Source organism: Juglans microcarpa x Juglans regia, chromosome 2D (genome assembly GCF_004785595.1).
Source record: "Juglans microcarpa x Juglans regia isolate MS1-56 chromosome 2D, Jm3101_v1.0, whole genome shotgun sequence".
Classification (NCBI taxonomy): Eukaryota; Viridiplantae; Streptophyta; class Magnoliopsida; order Fagales; family Juglandaceae; genus Juglans; species Juglans microcarpa x Juglans regia.
This window is the reverse complement of record NC_054596.1, coordinates 20,673,803-20,690,344: the sequence shown is the minus strand read 5'-3', so window position 1 is coordinate 20,690,344 and position 16,542 is coordinate 20,673,803. Positions and strand designations below refer to the sequence as shown.

Genomic DNA, 16,542 nt, shown 5'->3' with positions numbered 1-16,542 from the left:
TGTTAATTCCGAGAAATTAATTCACAATCTTTGATGTCCAAGGGTTGGCCGAGTTGGGCTAGGTGGTTGGTGTTCCGCCTTGTAGGCATGGGCATAGGCTATATATCTTGATTAAATGAAGATAGTCCTTGATGATATTTCTAATGATCTATTTTATTAATTAGAAGGATTTATGGGGTTTAAGATAGCTCCCAAGGATCCATGCACCGGCTTTAGCCCAGAGTTCGACCTTCCTGCTATAAGGGAATCCACATAAATCATGCTCATCCGTGATTTCCCTGTGTCATATCTCTGTATAGCAACTCTGTTTCTAGGTGTATATTTCTTAAATAGCTGTATTCTTGTTTATGGTTGTATATTCCTTAAATAGCCATAGTCTTGTATTATATTAAGACAAGTTGTAATGCAAAATATAATTGAGCATTTTTACCAAATCACTTGCATAATCCTTATATTGTATCACGAGGTTCTTCTCTCACGAGAACAGAAACGTTTTCCCCCATGTCGTCCATTCCCTTATAAATCATGCTCATCCGTTATTTCCCTCTCTGTCAATATCTCTGTATAGCAACTATGTTTTTGGCTGTATATTCCTTAAATAGTTGTATTCTTGTTTATGGTTATATATTCCTTAAATAGCCATAGTCTTGTATTATATTAAGACAAGTTGTAATGCAAAAGATAATTGAGCATTTTCACCAAACCACTTGCGTAATCCTTATACCACACCCCCCCGCGCCCGTAGGCAGGGGCATGTAGCTACCAAACTCTGCTCTCTCTCTTTATATACCAATTGAAAGCGGACGAGTATTACTCCATAAGAGAGTGAGAAAATGGAACTCACAACTATGGAGGCAATGATACAAGGCCAAGCAAAGCTTTGGGGAAACATATTTGCCTTTACGGACTCCATGGCACTGAGATGTGCCTTGGAGCTCGGCATTGTTGACATCATACACTCCCATGGTGGCCCAATCACTCTATCCCAAATAGCTGCTGGAATAGACTCTCCCTCTCTAAACGTCAACAACCTCGCACGCGTCATGAGATTGCTAGTGCGCAAAGATATCTTCACCACTCATCATCAGCCATCAGACTCTGGGGAGATCACTCTCTATGGGTTGACAGCTCACACGTCAAGATGGCTCATGCAAGGCTCTGAATTTAGCCTGGTTCCATTCATATTGATGCAAAGCCATCCAGGGCTAATGACTTCCTGGTTTTCCCTTAGCCAATGTGTCAAGGAAGGTGGCACTGGTTTCAGCAAGGTCCATGGTTGTGAGGTCATAGACTTTGCCCACAACAACCCTAAATTCAATCAAATGTTCAACGATGCAATGGCTTGCACGGCCAAGCTCGTGGCAGGGCCAATCTTATGGGGATACAGAGAAGGGTTCGGTTCCATTAATGGCTCGTTGGTGGATGTCGGAGGTGGGACTGGCGAGATGGTGGCTAAGATTGTGAAAGCACATCCACACATCAAAGCCATCAACTTCGATCTGCCTCATGTTATCACAACGGCACCAATGCACCAAGGGGTCTCCCATGTTGAGGGTAACATGTTTGAGGCCATTCCCAATGCTGATGCAATTCTATTAAAGGTAGTAAATCGACCCAATCGTCAGTTTCAGATCAATTTATCAATGTTTGAGTACATTCACAAATATTAGTCTCGTTCGTTCATTTGCTAGCTTAACATGACAATCCAATCATTTGTTTGATAGCTGTAAGCCAAAATATCATGTCATATCTATATTTTTACCTCAGAAGTTCGACTCGAGGATTTAGTTTTTTTTGGAACCAAATTGTTAATTTATATACAAATCCTCTTGTAGTTTTAAGAAACAATATAGACGATTTTTAATTTTCGTTCTTAAATAAATTATCCTATATATATGTAGCATGAAATTAATGTTTATATTTTAAAAACGGAGTACTGGCAGAAACAGTCCACAATCCTGGAAAGAGTGAAAAATAATAATTTGAATATAAATACATGCTTGCGGCCTTATTGTATTAACACTAAATGATTAACTTGCCATGAGTTTCCATGTCGATGCTTGTCTCAGTAGCTTTGATTTATACCATTATATATACACCCATACAGGCTACATACACGCAACGTCGACCCATGTGACTTTTTTCTTTTCTTCATGTAGAGAGTACTGCACGGTTTTAGCGATGAAGATTGCATCAAGATCTTAAAAAACTGTGTAAAGGCAATACCAAAGAAGACTGGGAAGATTATTATTGTGGAACATGTTCTGGAGCCCAATGGAAATGGACCATTTGATGAGACAGGCTTAGCATTCGATTTGATAATGATGACAATAGCCCCGAGTGGAAAGGAGAGGACAGAGCTGGATTGGAAGAAATTGCTCAAAGGAGGAGGCTTTCCCCACCACAAGATCATCAAGATTCCTGCTTTTCTATCTATTATAGAGGCCCACCCAGCATGAAATTAATAGAGAATTAGTAAAGTCTCTTAATTTATATTGTAAGGCTATTGCACCAATGAATAAAAACAAAAGTAATAGAGAGTTTGAGTTTTTAAGATTTCAGAGTTAACACAACTAATTGCAGCTCCTTTGAGGTCTTTTTGTTGCATTCGAGTTTTTATGACAGGCAATTTTAGTCGTACATTACTACAACAGAAAAGATTGTTTGGAACAAAAAATTTCATCCCAAAATGTAACATTTTTGTCTCCAAATTGTTTTGGTGATGAAAAAATTTCTTTCCAATATCACTGTCCCAAAAGATGTTTTGGGACGAAATTCAACTTTTCATCCCAAACATATTTTTTGGGACAGAATTTAACGAAACTGTTCGATGGCATTCGAGCGTAAATCTGATTCCATAATGACAAAATTTTCCTCCCAAATTCACGTTGGAACAATCAACTCATCGTGTTCAAACACCGTAGAATGTTTGAACACATTGCATTGCATATTCAGTTGAATTCTAATATATATACATTCGACCATATTATTCAGAGACACGTTCGAATAGTATATTTAATGGTTGAACATATATGTAATTTTTGATGGTGTGAGAAACCATTCAAATAGTTATCACGTTCGAACACAACGCTAATTATGTTCTAAGGCTGTATCTTTGATCAATTGGTATGGATGCGTTCGAACGCAAATTGCATACAATGTCCTTTCGAATGTAAATGTACTCATTTGAATGCTGTATAATATTTGTTCGAACAATTTTAGGGCCTTTGAACAATATGTAATATTTTTCTCAAGTAATATAATTTTTTTCATAAACCTGCATAATATATTCAAACATACATTAGAAATTGTTCCAGAAACTTAAAAACAATCTCATTCTTTTTAGATGTTCAAACTAAATAGCAAAAAATATAGTTCGTACACAGGCCTAGACATTTTGGTTTTTAGTTCTCTTTTTACCTTCATCATGCCGCAGCCTCATCTCCCCCACATTGAAACACAGCAAGACCGCCATCGTCCGTGTTAGAGATTTTAGGAAGCAACATAACAAGTAAGTAGCTTGATCAAAAAGTAGGATTAGCATACGTTAACTAGTTATATATATTATTACTAAAGCCAGTTTTTTGGAAGGCAATATTTATGTACCATGTATATCATGATATCTGCCAACACGTTATTCATCATAATTGATGATCATTTTTCATTTTGTATATTATAGTTATGTATTTATTATGCTTCTTATGCATTTCACGTTGCATAAGACACGTTAGCTTTTATAAGATCAAGTGAATGATGAAGATCAAATTAATTATATGGTCATTTAGATGCATGGCATCATTGCATATATGGTGGATGTGCAAGCGATAGACACAAGGGTGGTCTACCATAGTATTTTATCATATGAGATCTACGGTTCCTCATATGGTCACGAGGTTAAGTGTTGGTCAGTCAGACAAGGCAGTCAATCCAGATAAGTTAGATAATTTAGATTAGTCAATATACCAAAAACATTTTCTAGCCATGAATGCCATTATCATATTTATGAACAGTCATGATTTTAATTTTCAACAAAATATTATGAAAAATTTATGTTAATTATGTTTACGTTATGATGGGTTTCTTATTGATTCATTGACTCATTTTAATTGTTTTTATATTTTTAAACCACCCAGGTTAGAATATTTACGAAAGTAGAGTTGCAGGACGGGAGTTAGTCCAGGGAAGAGTGACACAAACCTAAATCATGTACAAAGATGTAAGTCATGATTTTGATAGTAATAAAGTTTGGGAATATTAAATGCTTCCGCGGATGCTCGTTTATTATGTCAATATTGTAATACAAAATGTAGGGGTGAAAATTTGAACCGAGGAAAAACCAACCCCTCAGTTTGATTTTGTGCACAAACCGAAACCGACCGAAACTGATATACAAACCGAAACCGACCGAAACTGATATTTTGGGGAAGAAAACCAGCCGAAAATCGGCAGTGTAATGGGTAAAACCGGCCGGTAATATCGCCGGCCAGTTCACGGTCGGTTTGGCGGTTTGTTGGAAATTAGTTGCATCTCTTAAAAAAAAATGCCCAAAGTAGCCATTCAATCCAACCAGGCAACCACCAAATTCCAAAATCCAGGAAATAGAAATCATAAACAACAGAACCATCTAAGAATCCAAGATATCGTAAACAACAGAATCATCTAAAAATCCATGAAAATAGTAAACAACAGAATCATCAATCAAGAAAATAGAAATATCACTAGACAAAAAAAAAATATCTGGAGAATGGAGAGGATGAAATGAGGGGGACGGCCGAGGAAGTTGTCGATTCGGATGCCTCTAGAGAGTGGAGTGGAGGACGAGGGCTTGAAACGGAGGGACGTGGAGGACTGCACCACTGCAGACGCTGGAAGGCATGAGTCATTGCACCGTTGGAGACTGAGAGGACTGAGTACTGAGGGCTCAAAATGACGAGATGAGAAGAGACTGAGAGTAGGGTTGTTTAAACCCTAGGCAGAAACGACGCATTCCCTTTTTTCTTTAAACTGCATAAGCAAAACGACGTTGTTTCACCTGGAAACGACATTGTTTTAGAATGGATTATATATAAAAAAAGAAAAAAAATTTTGGTTGAAGACATTGGCTGGTTCAGTGGTTTTCTACTGGTTCGAACCGAGACTAAACCAACCGACATCAGTTTTGATAAAATTCCACCGTCCACTAACCGGTTCCCTACCGGTTCCGAGCTCGGCCAGTCGGTCTGAGTCGGTCCCGGTCAGTCCTTCTATTTCTTGTACAGCCCTAACAAAATGACGTTATTTATTATAAAAAATATTTGTACTTGGTGCTTTTGTAAGAAAATTAAATTTTTAAGTCAATGTTAGCAGTAGGACTCCAGTTTTTTCGAGATTTCTAAAAGTGATTTTAATCTTAACCATGGAGAGTGGGTGTTGTTGGAAATAACACATTGTGCAGAAGAGTATTTTAGTACTTACAATATAAAAAACAAGACAATCATTCCACCGGCGGCTATATACGCTTGTGTTCTTTACAAGATTTTTCCCCCCACAATCACCATTACACAATGGCGCTCATTTTTCTCTCGATTGGTCACGAGTCTCGCTTTTAAGATTTAAATTTTAAAGTTGTATTTTAAATATTGCAGATGATTTTTAAATGGAGCCCAGTATTTTAAAGTCTTCAAAACATTTTAAATGTCCAAAATTATTTTAAATAGGGTATTTTTAATGATATTGAAACAAGCCCAATTTTGAAAGCAAGCCTTTTAATAATTTGGAGCCCCGAAACTAATATAGTTTTAGCAAATCATTTTAGTTCTGTAAGAGTATTATGTAATATTCATTATTTCATTTTATGCTAAAAACTCTATTTATTTAAATGGTTTTATTTCTCTTAGAACTATTTAGCAAATTTCATCATTTTATTTTATGATTATATTTTTAGAATTTAAGTTGGGTTTTAAATTAGTCCCACGGTATTTCTATTTTATTTTCCTATTTTTACTTAGTTTATTATTTGTGTTTAATTTCTACCGTTAGATCAATCTAGAAACCCCTAGATGAAAGGTTGGGAGTAGATTCCAAAAATCCTAACTTTTCCCCCTCACTTTCCCCCTTCTCTCTCTCCCCTCCCCTCCCCTCCCTCCAGTCGTCGTCCTCCCCTTACTCAATCTCCGTTCTCCAACGTTGCCCGCCGCAGCCCACTCCGTGCCGCCACTGTATCACCTCATTAGCAACAGTCTCGCCTCCCTCGGCTACCCTCCTTCCCCAATCCTCTCCTCCCAGGCCTCAGCCCCTGGGTTCCTCTATCTTGGGTTTCCTCCATCGCCATGGGCCGCCGTAGCTCGGCCCAAATCCCAGCATTGAACCAGCACCGTGAGCAGCCCCCAACCCCACGTATCTACCTTCCTCTTCTTCCCCAAGCGTCACCAATCTCTCTCAGATCTTGTAACACTCAGCCAAGAAATTAGGAAAGAAAATGGAATTGACACACTTAAAGGGTGAGAAGCCTCCAGAACAATGGAGAGGAAAAGAAATGGAATTGATAGAAACTGTATTCAATAACCAAATAATATTCTTCAATCATTGTTCCATCGTTCCAGCAGTCCTTATACTAACAGATTCCCACTAACAGCTAGCAGTGCATCCTCCAATCTCATGGCAGGATTCATAACAAACTATTGGTAAAATAAGCATAAAGAAATACAGTGAATTAAACTAGTAAATGAGTCATATAAGGCTTAAAGTGTCAAAGCAATAAACTGGGCCCAGCCCATAGTCGCATATCAGTCAGTTGAGCCCAATCCAAGTTTTCCATATCCCTGGCCCACGTCCAGCCCAAATCCTCTCTTAGCCCTAGCTTATGCATGTGACAGATATCCCTCCTCTTCAGAAAATCTTGCCCACAAGGTGTGGGTAGGTTTCTCTCAAATCCGAATATGGCTCCCATGTCGCATCTTCCATACGTTGCCCTTGCCAACGAATTAACTAGGAGCTCCACGGGGGCTTGATTCTTGTATTTCCTCATCCTTCGGGCTACGATCTCCTCGAGTTTTGGTTTAATCACCCCTTCGGTGTTGACTAGAGGCAGAGTTAGAAGTGTCGAAGTCCTATGCCCTAGCTTCCTTTTCCACTGCGATATATGAAATATCGGGTGGATGGTCGTCGTAGGTGGCAATTCAAGCCAGTAAGCCACCTTCCCGATCCATTGTGTCACCTGGAAACGCTTGTGATAACGGGGGGAAAGTTTCAAGCTTTGTCTTCGAGCCACTGCCATCTGCCTATATGGTTGTAACTTGAGGTATACCCACTCTCCAACTTCAAAAGTTTCATCATTTCTCTTCAAATCTGCATATCTCTTCATGCGTTGATGGGCTTTGTGTAGATTCTATTTCAACAATTGCATTATGTGGTCTTTGGTTTTGAGGTTCTCTTCCACAGCTTTGACTTTAGTGGTCCCTGGGACATAGAGTAGTAACTTTGGAGGCCCGTACCCATATAAGGCCCCAAATGGGGTGGTTCGGGTTAATGGGTGGTAATTAGTGTTGTACCACCACTTGGCCAGGGAGTGAGCCCAAGACTTAGGCAGATCACCCACGAAGCACCGTAGGTAGTTCTCCAAGCATTTGTTCAATGCCTCTGTCTGACCGTCAGTTTGGGGATGATAGGAGGTGCTAAACCATAACCGTATCCCCTGGATTTTAAAGAGTTCTTGCCAAAATAAGCTGGTGAAGACACTACCCCTGTCTGACACTACTGACTGTGGCATCCCGTGCAGTTTGAGCATATGCTTAACAAAGAGCAAGGCCACTGTTTTGACAGAGATGGGGTGGGACAAGGGAACAAATTGTGCATACTTAGTTAGTCTGTCCACTACAACCTACACACTGTTAAACCCCTGAGAATTAGGCAGGCCTTCCACGAAATCCATGGTTAAGAAAAACTAAGGTTGGGAGGGAATGGGCAAGGGTTTGGAGGAGCCCTCCAGGCTTAGACTGGTCAGATTTCACCTCCTGACACACTTCACATTCTCTTATAAATTTCTTTAAATCTGACCTCATGCCAGGCCAATGAAATTCTCTCTTCACACAATGTAAGGTCTTGTCATACCCTGAGTGGCCCCCTAAAGGCCCATTATGAAGGGTCTGTAGTACCTTGAGTCTTGAATCACCATGATTGGGCATAGCCTCTGTTTGTAGTAAATCACCCCATCCCACACTGTGAATTTCTGAGGAAGTTGGTCTTTTTCCCATCGAGTGATCAGCTTGGAGGTATAGGGGTCTTGGGGGTACCCCCCCCCCCCCCCTTTTATTTCTTCCCACTAGCTAGTGGTGGGTGGTGACAAAGCAGAAATGCTTACTTCCACCTCCTCTTTTCCACCTTCATCCCTTCTAGAAAGGGCATCAGCCACTTTATTCTTAGTACCCTTCTTATACTCAACCCTCAAGTCATATCCCAATAATTTAGACACCCATTTTTGTTGCATGGGAGTGCCAACTTTTTGTTCCATTAGGAATTTAAGGCTTTGATGGTCTATTCTTACTGTAAAAATATGCCCAATCAAATAAGGTCTCCATTTTTGGATGCAGCCACTAAAGCAAGCAATTCATTCTCATATGTAGACCAGGCTAGCACACTTCCCTTCAAGGCCTAGCTAAAATAGGCCCATGCAATGGGCCTATTTTTCTACATTAGCAGAACCCCAATGGTTTTCGCTAAGGCATCACACTCTATGATGAAAGGGAGTGTAAAGTCTGGTAAGGCTAGGACAAGGGGATTAGTGATTGCTTCTTTAAGTTTGATAAAAGCCTCTGTAGCCTCAGGGGTCCAACTGAACTGGTTCTTCTTTAACAGGCTGGTTAAAGGCCCTGCAATGCCCCCATAACCCCTTCTAAACCTCCTGTAATATCTCATGAGACCCAAGAAGCCCCTAAGAGCCTTTAGTGTGGTCAGGAAGGGCCATTCCTCCATGGCTTTAATTTTTTGCGAATCTGCTCTGTCCCCACTAGTAGATATTAAATGTCCTAAATAGGATATCTCAGGACAAACAAACCTGCATTTTGAGAGTTTAGCTAGTAAGTTGTGTACCCTTAGAATCTCCAAAGTCAGTTTTAAATGTTGCCCATGATCCTCCAAATTTTTGCTGTAGACTAGGATGTCGTCAAAGAAAACCAAAATAAATCTTCTTAAGTATGGCTTAAATATTTCATTCATTAAATTTTGGAAGGTTGAGGGGGCATTAATTAGCCCAAAGGGCATAATTAGGAACTTGTAGTGGTCCTCATGTGTTCTAAAGGTCGTCTTAGGGATATCTTCCTCCTTAACCCTTATTTGGTGATAACCCAAATGTAAGTCCAGCTTTGAAAATACTTTAGCCCCACTAAGTTCATCAAGCAGCTCCTCCACTACTGGTATGGGGTATTTGACTTTGATAGTAGCCTTATTAAGAGCCCTATAGTCACACACATCCTCCAAGACCCGTCCGCCTTTCTCACCAATTGCACGGGTGAGGAAAATGGACTCTAATTGGGCTGAATTATCCCAGTTGACAGCAACTCTTTGATGCTTTTTTCAATCTCATCCTTCTAGAAGTACGGGTACCTATAGGGTCTCACCGACATGGGTATTGTGTTGGGTTCCAAGTTAATGGACTGGTCAAGTGCCCTATTAGGTGGTAGCCCTTGAGGTTTCCCAAAAACATCAGCAAACTAATCTAATAGGTGCTTTCTGTGCACAGGCACCTGTTCACCCTCATAAGTTGTATTAGCCTCCATTAAATGCAGCAATAAACCTTTTTTTTCCAGTTTATGGTTTTTATTGAGTCCCCCAAAACTCAATTTTGGTTGTAAGGCACAAACCTTTCAACTCAATGGAACTTCCACCCTGCTAGAATTCCATGGTCAGATCTGAAAAATTCTAGAGTATTGGCCCCAATTCCATCAGCCATTTTACCTCTAACACCATGTCACAGCCCGCTAAAACCAACACGTGAACTTCTATAGAAAATTTATTTCCCTGCACTCTAAACTTTAATTCAAGACAACTTCCTTCACTAGTGAGTAGCTCACCATTAGCCAGCTTCACATTCACCTTGTCCTCCCCCTTTACTTCCAGATTTCCTCTTCTTACCACGAAGGAATCTAAGAAATTATGGGTACTTCCCAAGTCAACTAGAATGACCATCTCCTGGTCCCCCATTTCACTCCTCAATCTCATGGTCTTGGGATTTTGGGAGCCTAACAAGGCATGTAAGGAGATTTCTGGTTGGGTGTTGAGTGTTGGGTTTTCTAAGGTTTCTTCTTCCCCACTTTTCTCCCCCAAGTCCTCCTCTACCTCCTCAATAAGAAGTACTTTTGGGTTGGAGCATTTGTGGTTTGGGTTCCATTTTGAATCGCACATAATCCTTTATCCCTGCGATCTTTCATTTGGGCCTAATTTTTTTTTTGACAGGAACTAGGACTTTGGGAGGTCCTTTAGGTGTTGTGGTTGGGCTGTAATAAGGTTTTCTAGTGTTTGTGGTTTCAGGTATTGGAAATATTCCCCTAAAAATTCTCCTTATTGCTCTCAATAATTCCTCTTGTAGTAGTTTTTCTGGTTTGAACATTTTCACAGACAACCGTATATCATCCCTCAACCCACTCAAAAAATAACTAAATTTGTAAGACATAGATAAGCCTCCCAACCTATTCAACAAGGCCTCAAAACTGGATTTATAATCCTCCACAGTCCCCACTTGCGTCAAACGGGTTAACAACTCCATGGGGTCATCATAGGAGCTGGGTCCAAACCTAGTTAATAAGGCTTGAGTGAAACCTTTCTAATGGTCCACACCACCAGTTTCTTCTAGGTCTTGGAACCAAATGAGGGCTTGACCCTCCATATGAAAGGATGCCAACCTCAATTTGTGTTGTGGAAGTGTATTGTAAAAATTAAAGAAATGGTTGGCCTTAAAAAGTCATCTCGTGGGGTCTTCCCCTTTAAAACTTGGAGAATCTATGCGTACTGACCCTGGCATCATTTCTCCTCCAGGTTCATGGTGCTCCTCGCAGCGATGGTGGTGATTGGATGACTCCAAGTGACCAGAGTTGTGGGATAGCTTTTGCAGCTCAGTATTCATGGTTGTCAGCTGTTGCATGATAGCATCAGATTGGTGCTTTAATGCTAGCATTTCGGTTTCCACTGTTTTAAATTGAGACTCTATAGATTTGTTCAGATTCATCAATCCCTCTTGTAATTGACTCATTCTTGTACCATCTGCCATTGCAAGCACAGTGAGATCAAAATCTCTAATACCAGATTGTAACACTTAACCAAGAAATTAAGGAAGAAAATGGAATTGACTCACTTGGAGGGTGAGAAGCCTCTAGAACAATGGAGAGAAAAAGAAATGGAATTGATAGAAATTGTATTCAATAACCAAATAATATTCTTCAATCATTGTTCTGTCATTCCAGCAAGCCTTATACTAACAGATTCCCACTAACAGCTAGCAGTGCATCCTCCAGTCACATGGCAAGATTCATAACAAACTAAGGGTAAAATAAGCATAAAGAAATACAGTGAATTAAACTAGTAAATGAGACTTATAAGGCTTAAAGTGTCAAAGCAATAAACTGGGCCCAGCCCATAGTCGCATATCAGTCTGTTGAGCCCAATCCAAGTCTTCCATGTCCCTAACCCACGTCCAACCCGGATCCTCTCTTAGCCCTAGCATGCACATGTGACAGATATCCCACCTCTTCAGAAAACCTTACCCACAAGGTGTGGGTAGGTTTATCTCAAATTCGAATATGGCTCCCATGTAGCATCCTCCCTACGCTGCCCTTGCCAACGAAGTAGGAGCTCCATGGAGGCAGAGTTGGAAGTGTCAAAGTCTCGTGCCCTAGCTTCCTAATCGAAGCCATCGAGAGAAGCCACAAGCAAGCAACATAGCCACCCAAGACAGTAAGGTTCCCACCAGCCCCTCCACCTAAGCCTCCCCTCCTTCTCCATTCCCAGCCCGAGGCCCTCCCCCCTCTCTCTCCTACTCTGTTCCACAAGCCATGGCCTTAGCCCATCCTCCCAGTGCCATGAGCCGTGGTGATGTCACCCCACACCCACCATCGCAACCCAACCCCTTCCCCTCCATAGATCCACGCACACTGCCCTCTCTCCTTCGTGCATGGCCAAACCAAGCCACCACTCACCAGCCATCAACCACCACAGTGAGACCAAAGCCCACCTCCTACTGCCACCATGAAGCCCCACCAAACCCTAGTTGCAAGCAACCCAAAATTGCCCTTCTTTTAGGTCACAATAGTGATTACCATGGGGCAGTCACCATCTAAACCACTGGCTTTTGACGCCACAGGACCTTGCCGAACAGCAAGCAATGCAATGAGTCAGCCCGACATATGGTATAATGTCTATTCCTTTGCTCGATAGTTATTTTTTTGGGAAACTTGACTGGCATTGTGGACTGTGTTGTTGTTATGAAGTGCATGGTGTTGTGATTGTGAGGTGTTGTGAGCTGTGAATGCAGTAGTTGGTGGTAGTTGTGTAATTGAAGCGATGGGATTATACGTGAAGTGTGTTGTCGTTGTTGTGAAGTGCGAAGTTGTGGCGCCCTCGACCCCCACGTGTTATTTTTATGGAGTTCGTGACACATGACCACACGGATCACGCACCCCAATGACCAGTGCTCAAAGTGTGTACAACATACAATAAATGTATAGTATAATATTCATAGCGGAGAAAATAAAAGGGTCTTTCTTTATTAAGTACCAGAATTGTACAAAAAGCAGTAAAATAACTTTACAAGAATTTTACAGTCTTTCGACAGATAATTTAAAGAAAACAAATAACATAAGAGAAACAAGTCCCAAAACGCTGAACAACATATCAGCGACTTACGCTTCTGGCGGAGTTAGTCCTTCAGGTTCATACTAGGGCTCTGCGTCAAACTCTACGGCACCATAAAATGGAACCGTAGGGTAAAACACCACTATGAGATTATGACATCTCAGCAAGTAATTAACCAAAACAACATCCAAGAGATTTAAAACACATTTATATAAACACGCATCCCTATACAGACAGAATAACAACCCACATTCATTTTCCCAAAAATACCATTTTTATACGTACACCAAAATCCCATTTTTGGTCCCAATCATATTTATTATGAAATTACGCATGCACCACGGTCTCCCCTATGGACCGTCCGCATACCCTGGCTCTCTTCGTCACATCACGGGTAACGTCCGTGCATGAGCCTTCGTAACGAGCGATGCCCAGTTCCGCGCCCAGCGCGTACATGGCCAAGCATCCCTAACCTCTCGCCAACCGAAAGGTCGAGGAATTGGTACGAGAGCGTTACCGTCTCATCAGTTCCCGTCGTCGCCCTGCAATAACTCAGGGGATGTCACGTCAGTCTGTTACGCTCCCGAGTGACCAGAGGAGCTCCACCGAGATAATACCCCATCTCGTCTTGGGGTCGTGTTACACACGCACCCACATATTCAGTAACCAATGCAATAGACCACGTAACATCACAACACATTCTAATAAAACCACAAATATACAGTTCAATCGTTTAATAGGAATATATAATTCATTTATAAAATTAATCATTTATTTACACTTTCAACATTTCCACAATACACGTCCTATCCTGTCCTCCACACCGGCAAAGGCCCAATTCCAACAATTTCAACAGTTACAACCAAACGTTTTAACGGCCCATGGCCCAATTCCAACAGATCATTTTAATCAACAGTTACGACAAAATGACAATTTACAAAATATAATTACATCAACTTTATTATGAAAACTGGGAAACTATATACACACGAAGATGGGTATTTCTGAAAGATCACTCGAAAGTGCGTTGCTCAAGGGGCAGCTCAACCACGGCACACGGCAATTACCAAAAATTTCACCAAAAACCCATTTGAAATTACACAATTAAAGAAGAAAACAGGGCTCGGCAAAGCTTCACAAGCTCACGGGTTCACCAAAAAAAATTCACAGAACAAGACACAAATCAACAAGAATAGAAGATGGCTAAGACAAGAGAGGAAGATGATGAACTCGGAAGGTTTTAATCGAACAACCCGTGGCCTATTTATAGGCCAAGTATGGCGGTGGGACGAGACGCGTGTCGCACGGGTGGAAGAAGAACAAAAATGGCAGCAAACCATGCGTGGCAGTGCGGGTTGACAGCAGATGGAAGAATGGACACGGAGCAACCATGGAAGCTCGAGGTGGAAGGTCGTGGTGGCCGTGTGAAGCCACGGCTTGACAGCAAGGCTTCGGAGCCTCCAACAAACGACACGGAGAGGAAGAGGCAAGGTGGAGGTAGCGGCTTGCGGCTGATTTGCAGAACGAAGGCACGAATGGCGTCGGCAGCAGCTGCGTGGAGGAAAGAAGAAGAAGAAATCTGCAGAAGAAACTAGAAGAAGGAAGAAGATGGAGCATGGCGCAAGGGAGAAAGAGATGAAGCCCTAATGGTCATCCTCCAAAATGACACCGTATTGATAAGTGAGGGCTGAGTTCTCACGGGCCACACGGGCTGGGCCCTGCTGGGCTGGGCTTCGGCTCACTCACACACACACAAGGCTGCTACGGGCTTCACACAACATTAAGCCCAAAAACAAACACTCACACACAGCCCACAATAAATAATCACTACAATAAAATTACACAAAAAAATTACTAACACATATATAAAAATAAATAATAATAAGCAAATTAAAATCCCAACATACCAAAATAATTAACAATAAAATAATAAACTTAAAAATAACATAAATAAAATAACACAATAATATAATTAAATAAATAATTTAAAACCCATAAAAATAGGGATCTCACATCCTTCCCCCCTTAAAAAAAATTTCGTCCTCGAAATTGCCAAGTTCCTTTATTGATTCCGAAACATGATACAATACAAAACTCTAAACAAACTTGAGAAAGAAAACAAATATTCAAAACTACCCGAACAAGTAAGGGTAGAACTTTCTCATGTCTGCCTCTCTCTCCCACGAAAAATCCTGGGCTAAAGGATCTCCCCAAGATACCATAACTAGAGGTATCGACTTGGATCTCAATTGTTGCTCCTTCCTGTCCAGAATCTGAGCTGGGTCAACTTTGTATGTGAGATCAGGCCGGAGTTGAATGCTCTCTGCATCAACAAAACGTGGCTCCTGCTGACCAAAGCTCTTCTTTAATTACGACACGTGGAAAACATCATAAATCTCACCAAAATGTTCTGGCAAGGCAATACGATAAGCAACTGGTCCAACCTTCTCCAGAATCTGAAAAGGGCCAACATATCTCGGACTAAGTTTCCCTTTCTTACCAAATAATAAATCTCTTCTCCTCGTGTCCGAATAGCTCTTCTGACGACTCTGTGCAGCTGCCATCTTGTCTTTTATAATTTGAACCTGATTCTTCATCTCCTGAACAATTTCTGGTCCGAGTAGATTCCTTTCGCCAACTTCATCCCAAAATAAGGAAGATCTGCACTTCCTCCCATAAAGAGCTTCATAAGGGGCCATTTGAATAGTCGCTTAAAAACTGTTTTTATAAGCAAACTCTATAAGCGACAGATGACTTTCCCAACTTCTCTTAAAATCCAAAACACAAGCTCGCAACATATCCTCAAGAGTCTGAATAGTGCGTTCTGATTGACCGTCGGTTTGAGGATGATAAGCACTGCTGAATTACAACTTGGTGCCCAAAGCTAATTGCAAACTCTTCCAGAAGTGAGACGTGAATCATGGGTCTCTATCTGACACCATACTCTTGGGTATTCCATGAAGACGCACAATTTCCTTGACATATATCCGAGTCAAAGTTCCCAAAGTATCAGTGTTAGAAATAGGTAAGAAATGGGCGTTCTTGGTCAACCATCAATAATAACCCATATTGAATTCTTCCCACTAGGCGTCCTTGGTAGACCAATTACAAAATCCATTGCGATGTCATCCCATTTCCACTCAGGAATAGGGAGTGGTTGAAGATAGCCAGCGAGCCTCTGATGCTCAGCTTTAACCTGCCGACAAGTTGTACATTTTGCAATAAACAAAAAAATGTCTCTTTTCATTCCCTTCCACCAAAAACTTTTCTTCAAGTCTCGGTACATTTTTGTACTTCCAGGATGAACTGAATAAGGCGCTGCAAGGACCTCAGCCAAGATTCTTTCTTTAAATTCTAAATCTGTAGGAATCACCCTACGATTACGGAATAAAGAATGTCATCTCTACTTAGATTGAAATGCGCAGGTCCTTGTGACTTCTTGACTCTTTCTTTAATATCTAACAACCTAGAGTCATTTTCCTGCAGAGTCTTCAACTCCTCAAAATCAAGAACTCGAATTTCATGAATTGAAGTCAACACCTCTTCCTGCTGTGAACTCGCAGCAAGAAGTCTCCTTATTCCAGAAAGGAAAGAGTCTAACCCTGATGACTCAGCCTTATCAACTGAATAAGACTTCCGACTTAGTGCATCTGCAACCAGATTTGCTTTTCCTGAGTGGTACTTAATCTCACACTGATAATCACTGATTAACTCTAACCATCT

General features: G+C 41.1%; 1 protein-coding gene across 1 annotated transcript; it reads left to right on the top strand.

Moving 5' to 3' along the window:
* Positions 1 to 730: 730 nt before the first annotated feature.
* Positions 731 to 2,554, top strand: LOC121248871 (desmethylxanthohumol 6'-O-methyltransferase-like). The gene is made up of 2 exons (XM_041147476.1): positions 731 to 1,601; positions 2,160 to 2,554. The coding sequence occupies exons 1-2, from the start codon at positions 834 to 836 to the stop codon at positions 2,457 to 2,459; spliced, it is 1,068 nt and encodes a 355-aa protein (XP_041003410.1). The 5' UTR covers positions 731 to 833; the 3' UTR covers positions 2,460 to 2,554.
* Positions 2,555 to 16,542: the final 13,988 nt, after the last annotated feature.